The 23,818-nt window shown below is 37.2% G+C and overlaps 1 protein-coding gene across 3 annotated transcripts in view; it reads right to left on the reverse strand.

Moving 5' to 3' along the window:
• Positions 1-23,818, reverse strand: part of c12.2 (von Willebrand factor A domain-containing protein c12.2) — a 1,756,568-nt gene that overhangs the window by 463,560 nt on the left and 1,269,190 nt on the right. For all 3 annotated transcript variants that reach the window (XM_081733805.1, XM_081733806.1, XM_081733807.1), the window contains exon 13: positions 3,551-3,741. In XM_081733805.1, the coding sequence (XP_081589931.1) occupies positions 3,551-3,741 (191 nt within the window). The remainder of the gene's footprint in view (positions 1-3,550; positions 3,742-23,818) is intronic.

The following is a 23,818-nucleotide window of genomic DNA, read 5'->3' on the forward strand; positions in this document are numbered from 1 at the left end:
TCATGTCATCCAACACCGTCACGATAATAAAATTGTCATTCTTAACAATTTGTTTTAATCTCTTATTTGCAGTTTGCCACACTAATATATTTGTTACAAAATGAGGTTTGGTTCAAAGCCTTTCGAATTCGCAATCAACCCAACCGCCGAGCATTTTGGGTTTCCTGCTATTGCAGGAAAGGGAGAATAGCAAGTGGTAATGCACTTTTGCAGTCGTGTATACATTCGTACTCTTCCCCATAGCTGTTAACTCCAAGGATTGACCTTCGCTTGTCGTCACACGCCAAGGAGCTCTGTCTGTTTTCCTTCTTAAGTCGTTTACCTTCCTGTGCATCATTCTCAATCTTTTGTATCAACCTTTTTCCACGCCTCCTTTCCCCCATTTTCTGCAACATCTGTTTTCTAACCCATGGTTTCTTAACCATTTTGTGTACGTGGCAACCCACTAACTTCTCTAGCATGCTCTCTAAATATGCACCCACTGTTTGTTACTATCTGCACCTACTCTTTCCTCATTTGAATATTTTTCTTCGAAGTATCTACGAAACGATTTCCTACTTCCTCGTTTTTCAACTTTGAAATATTCAACTTCTTGTTGCCTACTTTTTCTTCTGGCTACATTTTCAGTTGAACATCCACTTCAGCCAGCACAAGGTTATGATCAGAGAAAATGTCGGCCCTGGGAAGGGTGTTAGCGTTCTTGAAGCGTATCCAATACCTACTGAACTACAACATAGTTTACCTGATATCTTTGGCCGTCGATTGAGGATTCCTATGTATATTTTCTTCTCTTGTGCTGACTGAACCAATTATTCCCAATTACTAGTGAATTCTTTCTAAGGAAATCGAGAAGTTCCTCTCCCCTTTCATTTATTTTTCCTAAACTATATTTGCCAACGACAATACTCTCTTCTTCTTTTCCAATCTCATTGAAACCTTTCATTACAGTTACGCATGCATCTGTCTTCTTTCTGTGCACAATTTCTTCTATTTTCACACAATTTTCCTCTAGTGTTTCTGTTGTATGTGAAGTAATCAGTATGTATGTCTGTATCACCTCTAGATCCTTCTTTTTTCCTTTAAATCATCAACAAATTCTATTTTTACTATTTTCTCTTTTAAACGCTTATTTACAATTATTCCCACACTATTATGAATACCCTTTTCATTATTTGAGTAAAACATTCTATATCTTTTGCTTTTCGACTCCCCATTTCTTTCCCATCTAATTTGACAAACTTCTACTAAGTCTATATCACCTTGTCTCATTTCATCTTTATAATTTTCCAATTTTTCTCTTTAACATGGTGCACAACATGCATCTCCTTGTCCTAAATCTTGTGTTCTTGCTTGTTTACCTTTCCTTAGCGATCTTCTCCACACTAATGCCCTCTCTTCGAATAATCCTTCCCAAGATATCTCCCTCCTGGAGATCCGAATGGGGGTATACTTTTGTCTCTGGAAATATATTTTTAACCTGCAAAAGACCATTGTAATATGATCTTTTCCTGCTGTCAGCAAACTATGGAAAAACAGAGAGGTGATTTCCATTTTCTTCCAACCCGCAATATCCCAGTCATTCAAAACACTTTAAACACGTCTGGAAATAATGTCGAACTTGCAGTACGAATCACTATGATTTCCGTCAACTTGACTACTAGAGGAAAATTTTATTCTCTGAATGACAGGTTCCTTAAAGGACGGCGCCTTTAGACTTTGCTGTATGGTTTCGTGGGAGCGTTCATACTCTACAGCTGTGTCCCGCAACACTGGCTTATGGTACATTGGATTGTACCTGGCGTCTTCTATCAGCGCTTTCTCTTGAGATGCATAATTTTCCTCTTGTCATAAGTTTTCTTGATCTGTGTAAAGATTTGGCCAATTTAACTCCCATCATCCTGGTGTCCAACTAAATATTTGCGAATGGTTCGTCGGTCACAACCAAATGCTTTGGCGATTTAATATGAATTCTGTCTTTGTGGCGCACGACCCACAATTTCATCACGTTGAGCTGCTGTTATCTCTTGACAATCACACAGCCGAAACATGCTATGTGGTCTTTCTTGTCAGAATGAATTTTTTGGAAGATAGGCTATAAATAACATGCATGACATAACTGCACATACTTCTCGGTAATACTTGTGTATCTCTCTTACTTTTATCTCCTAACTAAACATTTCTGTTTTCATGATCATTTATACTTAGTTTTCATCGTCAATGATAATGGCATTTCTACCTTACCTTAGGGTAAAATATCAAAACGGTTGCCTTACGAAGACTAGTAAAAATTTTAAAAAAAGTCGACAAACATATTCAGTGGATTTGAAGCAGGGGTAGAACCAGGGATGTGATCGGGGCGATCGCCCTCCCAGAAGAGGAAACTGTCTTATTTTATATATAAATAAAACCCATTCCAGAGCTTGGAGCTTTTAAAAGTAGCTCTAAGTTGCAGTATTACAACCCACCGCCTCCCCAGAAGTCCGTCCTGGATCCGTCCCTGGGTTCATCAGTTTCACAGTCTGCCGTCTTAAGCATTACACCATAACCACTTCGCTCTAAATGCATTATCATTGATGTCTTCACAGGAATTGAATTCTGTGTATCCCCTTATCTTCAATGGTACTTTTCTTCGTATTTCTTTTACTGTATATTGTTGTCGCTTCTCTACACTATGCATTAATTGTATTTATAACTTCTGTCCTCTTACTTAATGTATTTCAAACTCTGTCTCTAACAACAAAATTATTGCTTTGACGAACTTAATTTTCATACTCTCCATATTAGTCAGTGCAGGAATGCCAGATTCACAAACAGGCGTACATTTATTTCCTTAGCAGGTAGTAAATCTTCATTGACATCTCTTCGTCTGTTGCTCCCTGAATGTCTACAAATTCTCCCGAAACTAACCTGTGAATATCCCTGAGCATTCTTTGTTATGAGTTTTTGAAGAAAAATTTGGTTTGTGTTATCTTGCATTCAAGAAAAAAATATTTTCAAAATAAGAAAAGACAGAGAATATCTTGTGGACAATAAGGCACGTTATTTTGAAAAGTGTCTCACCCGTAACGATCTTCGTAAAGTTAGCGGATCGCAACGCAACAGGTATAATGCAAGAAGTAATTATAACTGCAATGCTCACTATCCCAAATTAAAACTCAAAGCATGGGTTGCGTTCACGGAAACTGATAAGGGTGAGGTCCAAGGTGTTCTCTCGGCAATAATGACAAAAATATTTCCTTAAGCCATGCCACTGTTGAAAGGACACCCAGTAATGAGTAATCGACCAAAACACACACTACGACTTAATCCTTTCTCATCACTCCTCTTATAAATAGATTCTGCATTGTGAAACATTTTGAGTATTGTAATTTCGTGGTCCTAAGAAAATGTATACAATCGGTAAATCAACAGAAACAGACAAATAGACAAAGAGACAACATATAATATCACTTACCCATATAAATATAATACCACTTACCCTTTTATGTAATAGAAGCTATGGCTTGTTTATTTTATTAGTAATAACAGAAAAGGATTGAAAAATATTTACCTCGCAAGCGATGAACGCTGCACTACATCATATGCGTTATCATTTGGATACGATGCTAGTCTGTGAGCAATTCTAATCAGCTGTCTAGTAGAGAAAGACGTTGCAATGGATTGTACGGTTTTGTCTTCAGAGAAACGTAAAATGTGTGCTAATTCAACTACTTGTGAAACAACATGATGTATTTCGCCATACTGAAAGAAAACAAGTCAGATTTTAACAGTACCTGGAAGTGTATATAATAAAAAATATCTATCTATCTATCTATCTATCTATCTATCTATCTATCTATATATATATATATATATATATATATATATATATATATATATATATATATATATAATGGCTCCTCACGAATATCTCGTTAACATTGACAATGCTCCTTGGTGGTTTCAAAGTGGATGGTCTTTCCAGTTTTCAATTTTCTTCGATCAGTGATATTACCTGTTTGGTGCTAATTTTAACGTTAATTGCTTTTTCATCTAGTCTAGCACGGATATCTCGTTCGGTCCACCACCACCATGTTTGGCTTAAACAACACCTCCGAAATGAACACAGGTTGTGATAAATCACTACCTATTTTGAAATTATTTTAACTTCTTCAATTACGAAAGGTTTTTAATGAAGCTATTCTATTTATGAAGAATATTATTTGAGGTTTTGTTTGATGTCTTTTTGCCAATATGAGTTGAAATGCAGTTTATGTTAAATGTAAATGGGCGGACATAAACAGCAAATCGATATGCGATTTGAAGGCTATTGTTCAATTGTACACGTGTGAAAACTCCAACGAGAAATTCATGCAATACTGGATGTAAAAGCAACTGAAACGTGTCACTAAACAATCAGTGTCGCTGGTGCAAGAATACCGTTAAAATCATACACTTCAAGATCACCAGAGAAGACACACTTAATGAAAGGTTTAAATGTACAAAATTCCCATAAGAGTACAATCAAGGTTGTCTTATCACGATTAAAGTAAATGAAATGCAACGTGAATTTGATTCTGCAGCGTAAAAATTACTAGGTGTAGTGTTGTTTTGGAAACGGTTCACGGGATGCTAACCAATGATGACGGCGCCGTGAAGCTTCGTACAGTACCCGCTTTTCATCACATGTCAACATCCTGTCCAGAAATGGCTCCTTCCTCAGATGAGACAGCAAAGAAACAAAGATATCCGCTCACGTTGCCTTTTGGCCCGGAGTCAAATCATGTGGGACCCATCGACCCAACCTGTAATGCTTCCCAAGTTGATGGAGATGCTGCCGAATGGTTTCTCCACTCACACTTAATTGTTGTTCCAGTTCCTCACATGTCTGGCTACTGTTCGCCTCAATTGCTGCCTGAAGATCTTCATTTTGTACGTGTGTTGTTCTTCTGGCACGTGGTGTGTCTTCGAGTGTTTCGTCGTCGTCCTTAAACTTCTTAAACCACCACTGCACTGTCCACATAGTCAGGACACAATCACCAAAGGCCTGGTATATCTTCCGCCCCGCTGTAGCGGCGTTTGACCCCAATTTGAACTCGTACAACATACACGCCTTTATGACACTTTGTGGAGGTCCTATGTTCCCTCTGTCCTTACGCAAGTTCACGGTGTAACTGAACTGCTACAACCAAGTAGTATGTTGGATATACCCACAACAATAAATGACCTTCACCTTATTTCCATTCGCATTCAACTCACAGTGTGAGGGCCAATTGAACACAGACTTCCACAAAACGCGACAGAACTTTCTTGGTTACCTTTATAGATCGTTCCAAGCATAGGTTCACACTTGGGGTTTTAAATAGCCATTTTTCTGTCTTTTTCAGTAATTTCAGCTGAAGATATTGATTGACTTTGCTTATTGGAAATGTGCATGAAGTGTGAAATTGTATGATCATCGCAGAAATACGTAGTTTGATCTTCTATACTCTTTATATATAACTTTTTGAGTGTTCCTAATACGTGTGCACTGTGTCGAGTCATTTTACCTCAAAATTCCACCGACATATTCTTCGCGTAATTATTTTACCGACTAAGGTTTCATCACAAAAAAGTATTTTTGCTTCTAATTTTCTTATTTTGCTTTTTGTTTTCTCTTTAACTTCCACTTTTTCATTAATAATTCATTTTTCTTCATAAATAATTATTCATTCTTAAACTGGTTTGTTATAGAAAGCACAAATAAGCAATCATATATGAAGAAAAAGTTATTATTATTGAAAACGTGGAAGTTTCAGTCTATGCGAACTTTTTGTTTTCGGATGACAGTACTTCATCCACTGTTGCAACTTCCTCGTATACGAGGCAAGTTGAGACAAGACTTTAGTGTTTGGAAATTTTAAATTTTCAGGAAGAGTACAAGTGTCGAAGTTCTCAGATTTTCCGTTCAAGTAAAATATATTCCCCCGTCTACCTACAAAGTTTGGCAAATGTATGTTGAAAACCAAATATTATACAATTTTTTGAAGTTGAAAATCTCCCCTACTTCTTGGGTAAATTTTGTGTTACCCGGCCATTGTGATTATAAGTAAGACGGGACTGGACAAAGGTAATGTCTCCGAACTGTTGCATTAGCTTAGACATCTCCTTCCTTTGTGGCTGTTGGAAGCTAGCCAAAAAATTTTAGGCATAACACACACTGTTGAAATTGACAATAATGTTTTTGGAAAGCGGAAACACACCAAAGGACGCATAACACAGACCTGACGGGTAGTTGGAGGTATTGACAAGGACACACGGCAAATTTTAAAGGTATTAGTTGAAAGAAGGGATGTTGCAACTTTGGAGAATGGAATTGCCGACAATGTCTTGTCAGGGACTACAACAAAAACTGATAGTTGGAGAAGATATAGCAAGTTGGCGCGTTTAAGATACCAGCACGATACTGTTAATCACAGTTTATATTTTGTAAAACTCCTGACGACAGGATAACAGATAGAAGGATATTGGGCTTTAGTAAAAAGGACATGCGGCAGTAAATTGGGAGAATGAGCATAATTAGAACAGAATCGTTCCTATGTGAGTACACATGGCGTAGCAGGTTTCGTACAAACCAAGAACTTTTTGAAGACTTTCTTCAAGCTATCTAGTATTTCTACCCTCAATAATTCGACTCTGGCCATGGCTATACGGCCTAAATTATGACAATGGAAACTACCAAGCCCCCATTTATTATTATTATTATTATTGTTATTTTGCATATTTCATACTAGCTGAACATACCCATTCTTCGTATGGAGGCAGCATTTGTAAGTCAACGCCTGTGGAAGTATTACCATTCATTTCGGCGACCGCGAAACTATGGATCTAATACTAATATCGATCATTTTCGATTACCTTTACGTCTCAGTATCCCCTTCCCCCGCTGACTCACGGCCCACATGCAATGGTAGCTGAATTTGCAACTCTTCACTAATGAAAGTGTCACCATTGATCTCAGCGACCGTGAAAACTATGCATTTGACACTTATATCGGTCATTTTGGATTATTTTTTACATGTCTCGGTATCCCCCCCCTCACGATGACTCCCGACCCGCATACAATTGTAGCTAAATTTGCAAATCATCGCTAATGGAAGTGTCACCATTGATCTCAGCGACCGCGAAAACTATGGATTTGACGCTAATATCGGTTATTTTGGATTACTTTTACATGTCTCGGTACAGGCCCGTATCTACGGGGGCTAGGAGGCCGGCCCCCCTAAATTTTCACTGGCCCCCCTAAAATTTTCACGGTAGGCTCGCAAATGATCTATAATATGGTTGGATTCGTCCCCTAACTTCTACTGCTCCCCCCTACAGTTTTGGGCAGGCTACTGGCCTGTCTCGGTATCTCCCGCTTACTCCCGGCCCGCATATAATTGTAACTCAATTTACATGTCCCTTTGGCGCGGGAGACCCGGGTTCGATTCCCGGCGGGAGCTCATGTGGTTCGGATTCCACGTTAATCAGTAGGTCCACGTCTCATATAGCCTCGATGCTGAACGGGACGTAAAACTCAAAATCAATCAATCAATCAATTTACATGTCATTGATAATGGAAGTGTCACAATTGATCTTAGCAACCGCGAAAACTATGGATTTGACACTAATATAGGTCATTTTGGATTACTTTTACATGTCTCGATATACTTCCCCTCCCCTCGCTGACTCCTGGCCGGCATACAATTGCAGCTGAATTTGCAAGACATCGCTAATGAAAGTGTCACCATTGATCTTACCGATCGCGAAAACTATGGAATTGACGCTAATATTGGTCATTTTGGGTTCTTTTTACATGTCCTAGTATTCCTCCGCTGACTCCCGGCCCGCATACCTTATCAGGATTCTGCCGCCTACAATCGGACAATTTGTTCATGCCAACCAGATACCGCGGTCGGATTGCCGTCGCCGGAAACCGGCGTCTTTCCGCGCAATTTTCGCCCGCGACGAACAGTTGCTTTGCGAGCAATCGGTAAACAGCAGGAAATTAGCATTAAATGCGCCGGCGCCGCCGTCGAAAACAGGCCGGCAAAGGAGTCGGCAGAGGGTCCGAAAGAGGCCTTTCCGACTGTTTTGCCGACTCTGACGGTCGACAACAGTCGGCAAAGAGTCGGCAAAGGGCATTTTACTTTACGATTTTCGACCGCTTGCCGCCTAGGCAAAAGGTCGGCAACTTTGAACAAGTAGATCGTCGTGCCGCCGCGGACGGGAGACGTCTTTGTCCATCGGCCCGCCACTGTCGACGACGGCAATCCCTCTTTCCGACCGCGACTTCCTGATGGGGTACAATTGTAGCTGAATTTGCAAATCATCGCTAATGGAAGTGTCACAATTGATCCCAGCGACCGCAAAAACTATGCATTTGATACTAATATCGGTCATGTTGGATTACTTTTAGATGTCTCGGTGTCCCTCCCCCATATGACTCCCAGCCCGCATGCAATTGTAGCTGAATTTGCATGTCATTGCTAATGGAAGTGTCACCATTGACCTCAGCGACCGCGAAAACTATGGATTTGACACTAATATCCCTAACGGTGGGAGTGGGGCTATTTTTTAACCTGTTTCCTAATATTTAAAACAGTCTTATTATTTATTATTTTTTTTAAAAAAAATATTCTTCTTTATTCTGAAATAAAATATTTTTATTATTATACATTATAAACATGAAAACAGATATTACAATGAACACGCAAAACAAACACAAGACAGCACATAGTACATATAGCTTGACAACACTCACTGGTAGCCAAATAGCTCAATGTTGAATCCAATTTCAATTCATAATATGGTTTTACCTGTATAAGCGAGTGAGCTCTACGGTGGTTTCTCATTTAATAAAATCTTGGTTATTTTTTGTAAATTTGGTTTCACCTGTTAAAATGATAAAATGATAAAATTTTCACCTGTTTTACTATCTAAAAATTATGTAACTATTATTGGTCGTGAAGTAAAATTTTGGTTTTCACCTGTTAAAATATTTTTCCACCTGTATGACTATTTGTAAAATTAGTAACTATTATTAAATTTAAAATAAAACTCTTGGTATCCATCTGTTAGTTGATAAAAGTTTTCCACCTGTATGAGCTACCCTCCTTTATACTAACACCAAAACACAAAATTTATACAAAATTGATTCTACGGTCCTCCGTACATTCCATGATCTATACCCGGTCCTCCGAGTCCGATTGAATTATATTATAAAATTGCATGATGTCAACTAATTAACACGACACAATATAACACTACACAACACCCTACACTACAGCACACAAAAACTCACACAAACTACATTAAAATAGTATAGTTCCATTATATGATGATTTCTTTATTAATATTATAAATGGTTGAACCATTCCATTTATAGAGACTAATTTTGTTACGTTTCTTAAGTTTCTTCCTCATCTGTTTTGTCTGCGTCTGGCTAGATCCAATCCAATTTGTACCCGATTGATCTCTAAAATCTTTGAGCATAGTCTATTGAAATTCTGTCTATGATCTTCATTAGTGATTAATTCTAGGACACCATGTGCTACACTTATACGTTGCAATTCACTTCTTACCTGTTGATCTACTTCAGGCAGATGTATCATGTCACAATCAAACACCAGATGATCTGGTGTCTGAATCTGTCCACAGTCGCAAGCGTTGGTATCTAACAGTCCAATTTTATTAAATGTTGACCGGAACGGTCCATGACCACTTAGAAATTGTATGACGTGTTTGTTTAGTTCCAGATTTCCTAATTGCAGCCGTTGTCTGATGTTCGGAAAAATCTCAAAAACTCTTCTTGCCTTATTGCTTGAATCCCACTTCTCTTGCCATTTGTCAATTACATAAAAATTAATGTCGTTATTTAAAATTCTTCCTTGAAAAATTTGCTCTAATTTCTCGGGATTCTGCCTTTGGTGCCAATATTGTCCGGCTGATCTTAGGATAGTGAGGTGAAGCGGTTCAATGCCAAGAATCACTTGTAGCGCTTCAACCGGTGTAGTGACCATGGCCCCTGACATCCTGATTAATATTGATCTTTGAGCACTATCGATTTTTCTTCTTATTCTTACGTTCTCGTTTATCCTATGGCTCCAGGCGCTTGCTCCATAGGAAACAATGGCTTCAAAGATCGATTTGTAATATAGCTGGAAGTGTTTTGCTGGTAGCTTGTATCCTTTAGCCATTGTGTAAAAAATTTTGTTTGCTAAACCGATAATCTTTTCTTTTTGTTTAGTCGCATGAAGATCAAAGTTTAGATGTTCGTCGAGCCATACTCCTAAATATTTAAAATGTTCAACTCTCTTTAATGGGTTGTCTCCTATTCTAATTACTGGATTCCTATTTAGCCTTCCTTTCACCATGATGTATTTCGTTTTGTGCGCGGAAATGTCCAGTTTTGCTGTTTTTGTCCACTCCGAGAGTACCCGCATAGCTGTATTAGCTTTTTGTTCTAGGTCATTCCTAGTTTTGGCATTTATCATTATGTCTAGGTCATCAGCGTATGCGACCACCCCGGAAATATCCTTTTCTTTATCCAATTTAATTAGACCAGGTTGCAGCGTTATGTCGCAAAGTAAAGGCCCCAAAACCGATCCTTGTAGGCAACCTTTTGTGATCTCTTTTTTTAATTTTAAATGTACCACCATCGTACTCGACCCTTCTATCCGAACAGTTTCTTTTTATTAACTGCAGAATTGCTTTATTGACATTTAAATTTTCTAATTCTGAAAACATCTTCGGCCACCAGAGGTTGTCAAACACGCCTGTTATATCCACGAATATTATTATGGTATATTTTTCTCCGATGTCGTTCAAAGTGTCTATGTGGTCCATAAGAGAATTGATTGCCTCAGATGTGCTCTTATTTTTCCTAAAACCAAATTGCAATCTGCAGTATGTTAGATCACCTCTACAAGAAATTATCCTATTTGCAATTATTTTCTCAAATAGTTTTCCTAGAATATTTAATAAACAGATTGGCCGATATGATTTCGGTGAACTAGGGGAATCCAATTTACTTTTCTCCAAGATTACAAGATTGGCTTGTTTCCATATTATAGGGAAGACTCCGATTTCGAGACATTTATTGAATAATTTTGTCAAGTAGGGTGTCCAGAATTGATTGTTTAATTTGAAAATTTCTCCTTTTATTCTATCAGGTCCGGGTGCTTTGTTATTTTTGAGAGTTTGGAGAATTTCACCGACTTCTTCGTTATTAGTTAAAATTTTTTGCTATCCGCAGTGTCTATATTGTTAAACTCCATATATTTTTGTCGTAGTCTCGTATTTTCCTGATTGTCCGTATTTGGATCATCATTGGGGAGCAAGTTGTTTATAATGTGTTCTATAGTATCCTCAATACCCATAGTATATTCTCCATCTTGTTTTTCCATGGATAAAAGCATTAATGACGGCCTGATTTTTTCTGTTACTATTTTGTAAGGCATACCCCATGGGTCAACCTCGAGTTTTTCTTTTACAAAGGTGTCCCAAACTTTCTTCTTCCTTTCCTTAAGTTTTTCCTTATATAGTGTTAATATCCTATAGTATTCTTCTAGTCTTCTTGGTTTTAAGTGTGGATCATGTGTACGCTGGTATTGCCGTCTCTTTGCCCTGGATTGCCTTTTGAGGATTTGTAGCTCATTGTTCCAAAAGTAGTGTCCTCCAACCTGTTTAATTTTGGACTGATTACCGGGGATGAGCTTCTTGATGGTCTCGATGATGGCTTCTTCTATTTGTTGAACCGTATTGTTCAGTCCTTCCTCAGTTATGCAGGTCAGATTCGGTAACTTAATTAGGCTATTAAATCTCTCCCATGATAATCTTTTAACATTGTAAGTTAGTTTATTCTCCTTTTCAACACCGTTCAAATTTATTGAATGGTTTATGTTGAATTTTATTATCTGGTGATCGCTGGAAGATTCATTATCCACCACACACCAATTGTCTATTCCATTGATGAAGTTGTTGGACACCAAGGTAACATCTATATTAGATTCATTACCGTTTCTATTTCTGTAAGTTGGGGGATTCCCTTCCTTGTTTATAACGTGTAAGTTTAATTCACCTATTGTATGTTCTAGCCTTTCTCCCCTTTCGTCAAGGGTTCCCGAATTCTATGAAGGTAACTTGGCATTTGCATCAGCACAGATCAAAATCTTTCTGTTCGGATATGTATTGCTGATTGTTGTAATTTCTTCCAAAAATCTGTCTGTAGGAAGCGAGTACTGAAAATATGAGTTAACTAAGATAAAATCCAAATTCTCATGCTTTATGTGCAGGCAATTCGTCCAAATATTACTAAAATGTCTTAAATATAAAACTTGAATGTTATTGTTTAAAACCAAAGTAGAAGCAAATGCGTTTGATCCACTAAAAACGTGCCTAATATTGTGTCGGGGAACTTGTAATCTCTCCTCATTTATGTACGGCTCCTGTATACAGACAATGTCAGCATTCCAGGAGATACTTGTTTGTATTATTTCATGCATGGCTAACTCTGAATGCATGGGTCCATCCTATGTATGATAAGTTTTGACCCATGCGTTCGGCCACTCATTCTTATGATTATAAACCATGCGGCCATGCAACCTGACGAAATGTATATAAATTCTATTAAGGTCTAAGTTTAAGTTGCGCCTGGCATATGCCAAGTCAACTAAGTCCAATAGTTCTTTTGGGTCAGTGGGGAGATTATTGGAACTTAATTCCATCAGGTCTTCATCTTCGGATTGAGGAAAAATTATTTGATCCCCGTTTTCTTTTATTTTCCTAGTCACGTGTCTCAAGGCTAACCTCAGGATTGCAGGTTGTTCTAATCTGGAAAGTTTAAGTGTAGCCTCGAAGGATTCGTACATTTGCTTGGGATTTTGGTCTCTCCTAGATACAGCGCCATCCGTTCCAGTATGTGCTGACTTGAGGTCCGGGGCCCACTCAGAGCACTTAGTGTAAATCCCGGTCCGCTGTGTCCTTCCGCCGGCACACCCAGGTTGGTCGCTGGTTCCCTTCGCCTGCCTAGTTCCCTTCGCTTCCTTCGCAGTGGTATTGCCTTGGATTTCCGGTATTCCGCTATTCTCTCTTTTATTTTCCCTCGTTCTCTTAAATCGCATTTGGGATTTACGTATTCCTGAGCGTTTCGAACGATTTCCTAGATCTTCTTGTTTACTTTTGGTCCCGACCATGAAATCCAAGTTCTGTGTTTGCGTTGCGATAATTTCCTGGTGACCGCCATCTTTCTTTCCTATTCTTTCTTCCTGTTCTTCACCTTTAGATTTGGCTGGTTTTATGTGACAATCCGAATTGCATTCTGTTAAAGTCTTGTGTATATCAATTTCAGTTTTGATAGTTTCTTGTTTTTCCTGCATTTGCATTTCTATTTTATTTCCCTTGAGTTTATCATTGGCACTTATTGTTCCTGATGAATCTTGGATGATCGTGTTGCGAAGTTGGAGTCTAGTTGTCATCTCCCTAACTTCTTTATGAAGAGTAGTATCTGGTTTCCTTAATTGGTAGTCATATTTTCTAAGTTGCCAGTCTATTTGTACACCTTGTCTCAAAAAGGTTGAGCGCATTCTTTATTGGTGTTTTGAGGAAAAAATTTTCTAAGTCCAGCTTCGGGTATCTTCGGAAAAAAGTAAACCAGGTTCGAACCTCCAAGCCAGCCTTTGCAATCGGGAAAAAGTTTGCAGATGTGTTTTTCTTCTTTTAAATATAATAAGACTTGTTACCAAGTGTAGATAAAAAGCAACATTGATTGAAATATTTAATGATACGATATTTCGAAACCTTGTATTAATGTCAGCACATTCTTGTTTGCCATTTAGTTCTCCATACGTAATTGGACATTAAGATACGTTAAAGAATCTTTCCATATATAAATGAATGCTCAAAGTTAAGACATAGAACGTAATTATCGCCTCAAAAACAGCGTTTGTAGTGGATATGAATGTCATAATTTTCTTGAGAACAGTTACACATGTTTCGCTAGAAGCATGTTTCTGTAAATCCTTGTGTTAGCTCACTGGTAAGCTGTCGGATTTCAAATCGTAAGATTGTGAGTTCGATTCTCATCTCGGTCAACGGTTTTTTTAAAATTATATTTTCCGCAATGCATGAAAAATTATATAAAATAATTACATTAAAATACATCAGTTATATATATATAACATAATCATTGCAGAACATAGTAATTATTATGTTTGAAATATAACATCTGAGATAGGTAGGTGTTCACAGCAGGTCGGTATTATATATGAGAATGTTAAATACAAGTTAGGAAAATCGTTCAATAGCAATAAATAAATTATGTAGTGTATTTATTTGCAGCTATTTGTCATATGGAGGGTACTTCTCAATATTCATATTACAGCATATCATTTATGTTATTGAAAAATTATTCGATACATAAAGAGAGGGTATAAACAGAGAATCCAAAGTCGGAACGCTCGCAAGAAATTCATGAACCCCAAAGGTCACGTGAGCAGACTGGAATTGTCCTTATGAAGCATGCCACAGCAGAAAGTCTTTACATAGATTTTCAATTCAATTTCCATTGGCGTAACTAGGATATTTTCCTAAGAGGGGGAATGGTCCATTAGTTCTGAAAAATTGGAAGAATCTTTTAGAAGACCTTGTTATGGTGTTATATATAGTCTCCCTTACCCCGCACTCATTATCAACTCCAAGTTATTTAGTTCTAACACGACACTGTCATGTAACATTTCAGTGAAAACTTATTTTTTTGGAATTTACTTAAAATTGTATATTCCCTATATTCTGATGCTACTAAATAACTACCTAAAATCTACTCTAATTATGAAAACTCATAATGTTCTATTACTGTTTTACTCGAGCAATTCTGAGCGAAAATACATTATTCGTAAACGTTAACTGTCATGCTCTCAGTTTACTCTTACACAAGGGTAAAAGTGGGTCTGAAAAGATAGGGGGACGGTTGGTGTCACGCCGTCTTCCGTGCCTATCTTTGCCCATTGCATTTTTTAGGAATTGGAGGGGCACCGTAGATAGTTTTGGAAGTGGGAGAAGGGTGTCCTCCTGTGTTCCCCTTTACTTTCACTCCTGCTCTTACATCTTTTAGAAACACAAATAAATATACAAGAAGTGACATAATTTAAAGTTATAACTTTTCAAAAATCAGTCATGGGCTATTCATTGTCGTTCACTAATGTTGCAGTTTAATTACATAAATCTTTGCGAACAAAGAAATGCAATAAATTTTTATACACAAAACATTTTTAACTAAAAAAAAACAGAAACAATGGTATACAAAACAGTGGTAGAAATATAGTTGGCTAACTCCCGAACAACTTAAATATTTAAAAAAAATACAATTAGAGTGAAGCAGATCAACAATACGAGAGGAGAAGACATGTAGACTGACTTGAGGGACCCGTTTTCCTATAAAAGATGTTTCCCACTATCTTTTCAATTAAATATTAAATTACACACCTTACAATTTTCGGGAGGACGTATGATAAGTGGCCCTGATGGACAAGCAGAAGTGATTGTAAAAATTAAAACAACAAATATTTAATGAAACAAAGATTCAATCAGTAGAATTGATTGATAATAATGTTGATCACAATATTTTAATAGAGAGAGAAAATATATCAACACTTATAATATTCCTGAATTAAATTATGAGCTTTTAAGCGTATTGTTGTAGTTACATCGTTAGCGTCAACCGTTGGGAAATATCATTACAGCCAGGGGACACCCACAAAGAGGTCCACCGGACCCGAACCCTCAAAATAAATATATATATATATATATATATATATATATATATATATATATATATATATATTTAATGATTGTGTTTTGTCTGTACCAGGGAGCACTCATGGAAAGTCCATCCAATTTGGATTGCATGAAATCTTAGTGACTTGACATACATATGTGCACTTCCTTAATAAAATTATACTTGACTTAACAATGAAATTATTATTGGTTTATTTCCGACGAACAAAGAAAAACTTAAATATTTATATTGGCTAATCAGTAAGCGCAAGAATTTCTCTAGATTAGGGAAATTTCCCTCAAACTACGGACACTGCTTGTTATTGCTGCGATACCCATGTAACTTTTACAGCATGAAACTACAATATCAGGTTATCAGGAACATATTTTTTTCTTTAGCATAGCACAAATACACTCCCTTTTCGAAAGCAAAATATAAAAATTATTCATGTGGTGCACAACTTACGCTACTTGGAAATTATGTATGGTTTACTCGGACGCAGAATAACGTCATGTCTGTGTCTTGCAATATTTTACCCCTCCCAACTTTCGACACTCTGAACAAAAATTTCTGGGTGCGCACCTGATTACAGTTTATACCTTAAGAATTTAACTACAAACTTCAGTTCATAAATAATACTAATACTAAGAAGAAGGAGGAAAAGCAACCAACGATATTGAATAGTGACTTTTGAATGGGTATTATATGCGTAATTGCTTCAGTTTAGCAGTTCAAGAGTTCGACTTCTTTTTTTCTTTCCTTTCTGTTTTTCTAGTGTACCTTAATAATTTGCTCTGAGAATCGTAACTGTTCAAACATTACTACAGTATGCTATAAATAAAATAACAATAAGACTGATTTATCACACATATATAAACAAGAAAAAATTACTACGTCAATAAGTGAATTACTTGAAAGAATACAAAAATAATTTACATTAATGAAGCTATCAAATAAAAAAAGTCGTATACAGCTCAAGTCGAGAGGTCACTATACTGCCCACTATCACATTAGTCCAGGTATTTTATTACATTCAGGCACAAGACCATAGACCCATATTTAAAAAAAAAGTCGATAGGCGGACGAATATAGACACTATTAAACATGTCGAATGCAAGCATCATTAAAATTGTTATGTGTAAATTGAGGTAAATTAATAACATTATTTTCATCCAGTATAAAAATTCTGGGGAGGGCCAGCTCTGCTTCTAGGGGGAGCCGGCACTCCCTGGACCCTTTCTAGTTCCGCCTATGTCAATTCCTGATATATGCTTTTGCAATGTGGAAGTGGTGATGCCTTGAGTCGCTTTTCTCTCGCTCGCTCGCTCACTCTACATTTACACAGAATACAAAAGTGGATGTATGTGTGTGTTTCAACATAATTCTGATATATCTAGAGCAATTTTATCTATATTCCTTACAGTCTGGAAAAGAGTACTGTCGGGAAACATATAAAAAATGCTAGAAACGGGTCGAAATTAGTATCGAATCCATAGTTTCGTGGTCGCTTAGATGAATATTTCTACTTTCAATTCAAGTCCAATTAAGCTCCCATTAGCACCCAGGATGGTTACGTAGCGACATAAAAATATCGACGTCAACCGATATTAGAATCGAATCGTAAGTCTTCAGCGCCCCTAACAATGCCGCATTTCCCATTAGTCCACATTAGTCCACATTTCACATTAGTCCCATTGCCTAGAGGGCAACATATTTGCAGCGTGCGAAGTTTAAAACGAATAATATCTTCATTTTTTCCTTATGAAAAAAGTTAAAAATCAAGAGCAAATATACTATTTCACGAACAATCCTCTTTTACTATTGTAATATGTTTAATATTAGCGTTAGAAATCTAAAAATAAATCAGAACATGTTTCACATTTGTTATTTTTTGTTACGTAATTGTAGCTGTAGCATCTAGTGAGTGGTATTTAATTGTAATAAATTCACTAATTAAGCATATTCGAATTAAGTTTTATTTTTAAGTTAGGGATGAAGGGGCGGAGAAATATGTAGTTATTGGGGACGACGAGAGCAAAAGTGCGTTTGTTTAGCCGTGAATTAGAGATCATCTTTTGTTGTAGTTATGTAGACCTTGAATTCTTTTGCTGTTTTTTTCTGTAATCCCCGGGAGAATATTGGGATGAGACTGTGCTTTTGACAATTTGTTTTTGGCAATACACGGGAGAATATTGGATTATATTAGTTAGCCGGACATGGTGTTGATTTTGAATAATCGGACAAAGTGTTGGAAAATAGAAACAACAAATGAAGGATGTTACTATGTAGAAATAAATAATGTGTAATCGTGTTGATGTAGAAATGGAGCCATATAAGTGGCTGAAGTCTTTTTTATGTTAAGGAAAGTTAGAGCCAGTGTGGCAATTGATATTTTAGGGTTTATGAGCCAAGCGTGGCTGTTGATAATAAGGTCGAAGAGCCGAGAGTGGACACTGTTATGGTAGGTTGATGAGCCAAGAGTGGCTTTTGATATTTATTGGCTTATGGTAACGCCAAGTGGGAACATAGTTATTGTTATAGTTTTTGGGATTCAGAAAGGCTCCTGTTTAATTGAGTGTATTGGTGTAAGTCAATTAAAGGTTGACAGTGAAAAGAAAATGGTATAATTCATTTGTAAACTCTAGTAGATTTGACAAGTTAATTAAAGTAATACTTTGCTTCACTGAAGGTACCAAAAATAAACAAACCTAACAATTATAATACATATCCTTAGGGGGGAGTAGAAGTCCGAATTTTTGCGAAAAATTGAGTCTCACAAGTCGTTGAACTAAGAGCTGAAATTCAGCATATAACTCTTTACTAAAAATAAACAGCATATGTCCTGACATTTTTTTATTTTTTTATGAGCTGGGGGGGGAGGGCATTTTCTATATATTGGAAATTGGTAGTGGGTTGATTTTTAAAAATAATCGAAAACGTTTGATATTAGTTGAGAAAGAAATTGAGTAATGAAAACTACAGTTCTTCGAATTTTATACCCACTGCTTTCTATTTATAATTGCAGAAGCTGGTGTTTAATATATGGAGCGTTCAAAACATAAGGCTATCATGCCATAAAGTTGAGAGAAAATGGCCATAAAATTGGTATTCTGAACTTAATTACATGGGCACTTTCAATTAGTACGGCATGCTTAATTATATAGAAAATTAGTTTTTCTTTCTTTTTTACGTTCATCTACTTTATTTTGATTTGAGAATTTTAAATTTCATCCTATTTTCTACTGAAATGTGTATGTAAGGCAACAAAAAATAATTATATATGATAAATTTAAATTCATTTTAATTCGGAAGATGAGAAACACTTTAACATTGTATATCTTAAAGGTCAGATCCACCAATAGTGTAATAGAGAGGTGCAATGAGCCATTGACGGTAGAAATTCAAACTCCGATAAGTGATAATTTCATAGTCTTGTTTTATTACAAGTGTAACCTCTTTAGTCAATGGAGAGAAGGACGTGGATCATGGGTCAGAGTTGATGACGATGGGTTTTGGTCGGTCGGAGTTGGTCGCAATGGTTCAGAGTAGTTCATAGTTGGTGGTAGGTCAGAGTGGATCACGATGGATGATGGGTCAGAGTGGGTCAATGGGTCATTTGGGTGTTGGGTGATAGTAGGTCATGGTGGGTCGTGGATCAAATTTTCATTGACCCACACCATCTCTGGTAAAAATTGTACTAAAGAGAAGAGGCACCGAAGATGTATGTCGGCTATTATGCTCAAATTTTGCACATAGATAGTACCACACCGGAAAGCAATAAATCTGAAATGGTTCACGGTACCACCTCCTAGAACTCGAGATGTAGGGGTTTGTCTGATTGTCTAAATTAAGACCCCAATGATTTATTCTTCAACAAGCAAGCTTTTTATGATCGTTTCCGTGGGGAAGTCAGAAAAACACTTGCCTAGTAATTGTAATATTGATAGTTCGCGTCCACCCCGGGGTATTTGTTTAGTGTTTTTTTGACTCACCTAAGTATAAACAAATCACAGATATAGGCAATTTGACATATTTTGGGAGAGTAATTTTGTGGTTCGTTGGCGTTTCATCGCGTCTCTGCCAATGGTAGTGAAGTTTTCAAAATGGAACTGGTGCCACAGCTGATCGTCACTGCGGGACCACCAATTTTTGGCGAGAGGTCAATAGTTGACCATCTGTAGTCCACCGACGCTTACAGCTTAGAGTAATAAACGATGTCTTTGCCTTGTAGACTTCATGACTACCGAGTTGTTGTTATTATTATTATTATTATTATTATTATTATTATTATTATTATTATTTGTAGTAATAGTAGTATAATTGATAATAGAATAATTATGTTGTTTATGTATTGTCTCGGTAGGACTACACACAGGATTTGGCTCGTTTTGGTTCGACTCGACTCTAATCCGAGTCGAGTTGGAGGAAATTTTTCGCGCCAAGTCCTAGAGTAGACCTCAAAGATGTCTGTTTCGAGTCGAATCGAGTTTCAAAGAAAAGTCGCTCGTGCCCATTCCAACTAATGAGAGCTAATCGGAATTAAGCGAAATCGAAAGTCACACTATTTCTCTAAGCGACCCCGAGAACTATGAATTCGACACTAATATCGATCATTTTCTATCATTCTTTTATATGTATCCCCCTCCCATTCACCATAGGTAACCCAACAGAACTCTTTTTCAGACTATAAGAAATGTGGTTAAAATTACTCTAGGCCAGTGGTTCTCAATCTAATTCCTATCACGATCCCCTTTTATCACATCCTCTTGCCAGCGACCCTTTTATAATTTGTGTTTTATAATAAGCTTGTATGGGATTTTTAACATATCTATTTCTATAATAGTAGAATCCATTTCTTGTTTATAGTGAACAGAGCCGTGGCATGGAAAATCAGCATCCGGGGCGAGAGTATATGACGATGTCTCCGTACATATGAGTGAGGTCGACAGACTAACTGCGAAGCGCCACCATGGTTGGCACGAAGCTCAATACAATTTTCAAAAGTAAACCCTGCATTTCCTTGATTTTGAGCACATTTTATTACTTTTTCCTTCTATTTTATACATGTGCACATGCACCTTCCTAACATGAGTAACACACTTCCTCCGAAATTTGTGCTTCCTTTTTTCGGCGCCCGGCACTGAGAGTGGATTCAGTAACTGTAATATCTATATTCCCAACGACGAAGGTGTTGGTTCAAGATGGATGTTAAACTTCTTCATTGAAGAGGTCATTAACGTATCTGATCTAAGCCCACAACTTCTCGACTAAATAATCGAATGATCATGCGACAAGTCTTTGCAACTGGTTTTCTGTAACGAAGACTTGGACAAGTTCTGCCTGATGAGGAGAAAAGAATATTCTGGTCTGGTATCTGCTGCTTTAAAAGTAATAATTCCATTTGCTATTTCGTACCTGTGCGAAAGTGGATGTGGGTGTTTTATTTCATGGTAAACATTAAAACAAAGACAAGAAATCGCTTATCAGTTGAAAATGGCTTGATAATGTTCGTCACGAAGATTGAACCGGGCATTGCTGTACTAGTGAAATTACACCATGCTTAGGTATCTCAAAAGGTTTCAATTTTAATTGTATTTCAATGTGCAGGTTTTGTTCCTTGTGTATTTTTCTAGCATTTCTATATACAATTCTCATTAGTTTCATATCATACCCCTTTCATTTAAATTCATTTTTAAACAACTCTGCACCCTTTGAAAATGTTCAGTAGACTTATTTTTTATTGTGCTTTACAGTAGGCCTATGTATAAAAATAAAAGTATGCCTATCAGAACAAAATTCAAAATAATATTTAAAAATAATTTCCGGTATTAGATTTTAACTATATTTATCTCTTCCGCTTATCTTCGCGACTCCCTAGGGGCCGCGACTCCCAGGTTGAGAAACCCTGCTCTAGGCATACATGAGTTATGTTGGAACATACATACATACACTTTTTTATGTATAAATACAGATAAGAGAGGGTTGAGAGAGAGCGATTAAGGTATTACCGCTCTCAATATCTTCACTTTACTTTTGCGATTCGTAAATTTCTTACGTGACAGTTTGGGGCTAGCTAGTTTTTTGTCTTGAACCACGATCCGATTTTCGATATGCTCTACCTAAATGCTGTAATGCGAATATTGAGAAGTTACCTGCGTATGGAAATAGCTGCAAATAAATACATTATATAACTTATTTATTGCTATTACACGATTTTCTTAATTTGTATTTAATATTCACATATAACATACCGACGTTCTGTCAATACCTCAGATGTTATATTTTAAAGATCAGTATTAATTATGTCGTGAAATGATATGAATATATATATTCAACTGATATATATATATATATCAGTATATATATATATACAACTGATGAATTGTAATGTAACTATTTTACATAATTTTCATGCATTGAGGAAAGTAGAATATCATAAAAGAATCTCACCTGAACGGGTATCGAACTCACGATTTAAACGCTCGGGGTGTACCACTGAGCTAACATTACCGCTTTTCGGAATCTGCTTCTGAAATATAACTGAGCTCATACGTAAATGCTCTTTTCCGTATGGAAATCACAATGATGAAACAAGAGTGTGAATACATAGTTTCGAAATATTGTATCATTAAGTATTTCAATCAATGTTCTTTTTTTTCTACACTTAATACCATTTCAACATGTCTTATTATATTTAACAGAAGGAAAAACATATCTCTACGTTTTTTCTCGATTGCTAAGGTTGGCTTGGAGGTTCGAACCAGCAGCTTTAGTTTACTGTTTTCCGAAGATACTCGAAGTTGGACTTCGAAAGTGTTTGTCTCAAAACAACTATCATCATATCGCTCAATCTGTTTGGTATATGGTATATGTTTTTATACGTATAAAGTCAGTATAACAATTTATTCTTTAAACAGCTTTTCGTATGTATTAATATTCCTTTATAAAAACTTTTTAATATTATTATTACGGCGCACCATTTTAAGATTTCTTTTGCGAGTCGTTGACCAAGTCGTTCCCCACAATAGGCGTGTCGTGCAAGTAACCAATCACACGTCAGGTACTAGCTTTTACCTATTGCTTCCTACTCACAGCTCAGAACATTGGTAACTATGGATAGACGTACAGCAGTAATTACTTTGTGGGAGTTGGAAGGCTATTCTGGAACTGCAGCTAGCAGGCGAGTAGGTGTCCTGGCCTCTACGGGAAGGAGATGGATTCGGAAATATGGTGCTACAGGCCAGACTGGTAATTTACGATCTTCTGGTCGTCCGCATGTGTCAACTGAAGCCGAAGATGCGAGATTAGTAAACGAAGCCCGGTTAGACCCACTAAGGACGTCTAGACAACTAAGGGAAATTTCTCTCTTTCCTGGTAGTAAGCATACAGCTTTGCGAAGTCTTCGTCATGCTGAGTTACGTGGCTGTGTTGCTGCCGTGAAGGAAAAACTCTCAGACGACCACAAAATTTACCGTCTCGCGTTTGCACAGGCGAATGTGGGTCGCAATTGGGAAAACGTAGTTTTCTCAGATGAATCCATATTCACAACATCAAATGAGGGACGCCGTTTTGTGTATCGTCCGAGAGGCACCCGATATGACCATGGATATGTGGCTGCTTGCAATCGCAGTGGCCATGTATCTATTTCATGTTGGGGATGGATTTCCAGTCGCGGAGCCTGACTGCTTCACAGAATTGAAGGACATCTGGACAGTGCTCAGTACTTAGACATTATGAGTAATATCATGGTGCCATCTGTACGAGTATTTCAGCCTGATGGTGTAATTCAGTTCCAGCAAGACCAGTCGCCAATACATACTTCCCGTGTGGTTCAGGAATGGTTCGCAGGGCAGCCTGAGATTGATTTAATTGACTGACCGCCTCGTGGAGCAGACCTCAATCCCATAGAAAATATGTTGGCAGAAGTGAAGCGTACTCTAAGGGACAGTTGGCCTGAGGCAGATCCACCAAGAACTCAGGATGACCTGTGGCATCTTGTTTCCGGAGCATGACTGGAGGTAGGGGAACGAGATAGATTTGTCA

Source organism: Thermobia domestica, chromosome 12 (genome assembly GCF_964235325.1).
Source record: "Thermobia domestica chromosome 12, izTheDome1.hap1.1, whole genome shotgun sequence".
Lineage (NCBI taxonomy): Eukaryota > Metazoa > Arthropoda > Insecta > Zygentoma > Lepismatidae > Thermobia > Thermobia domestica.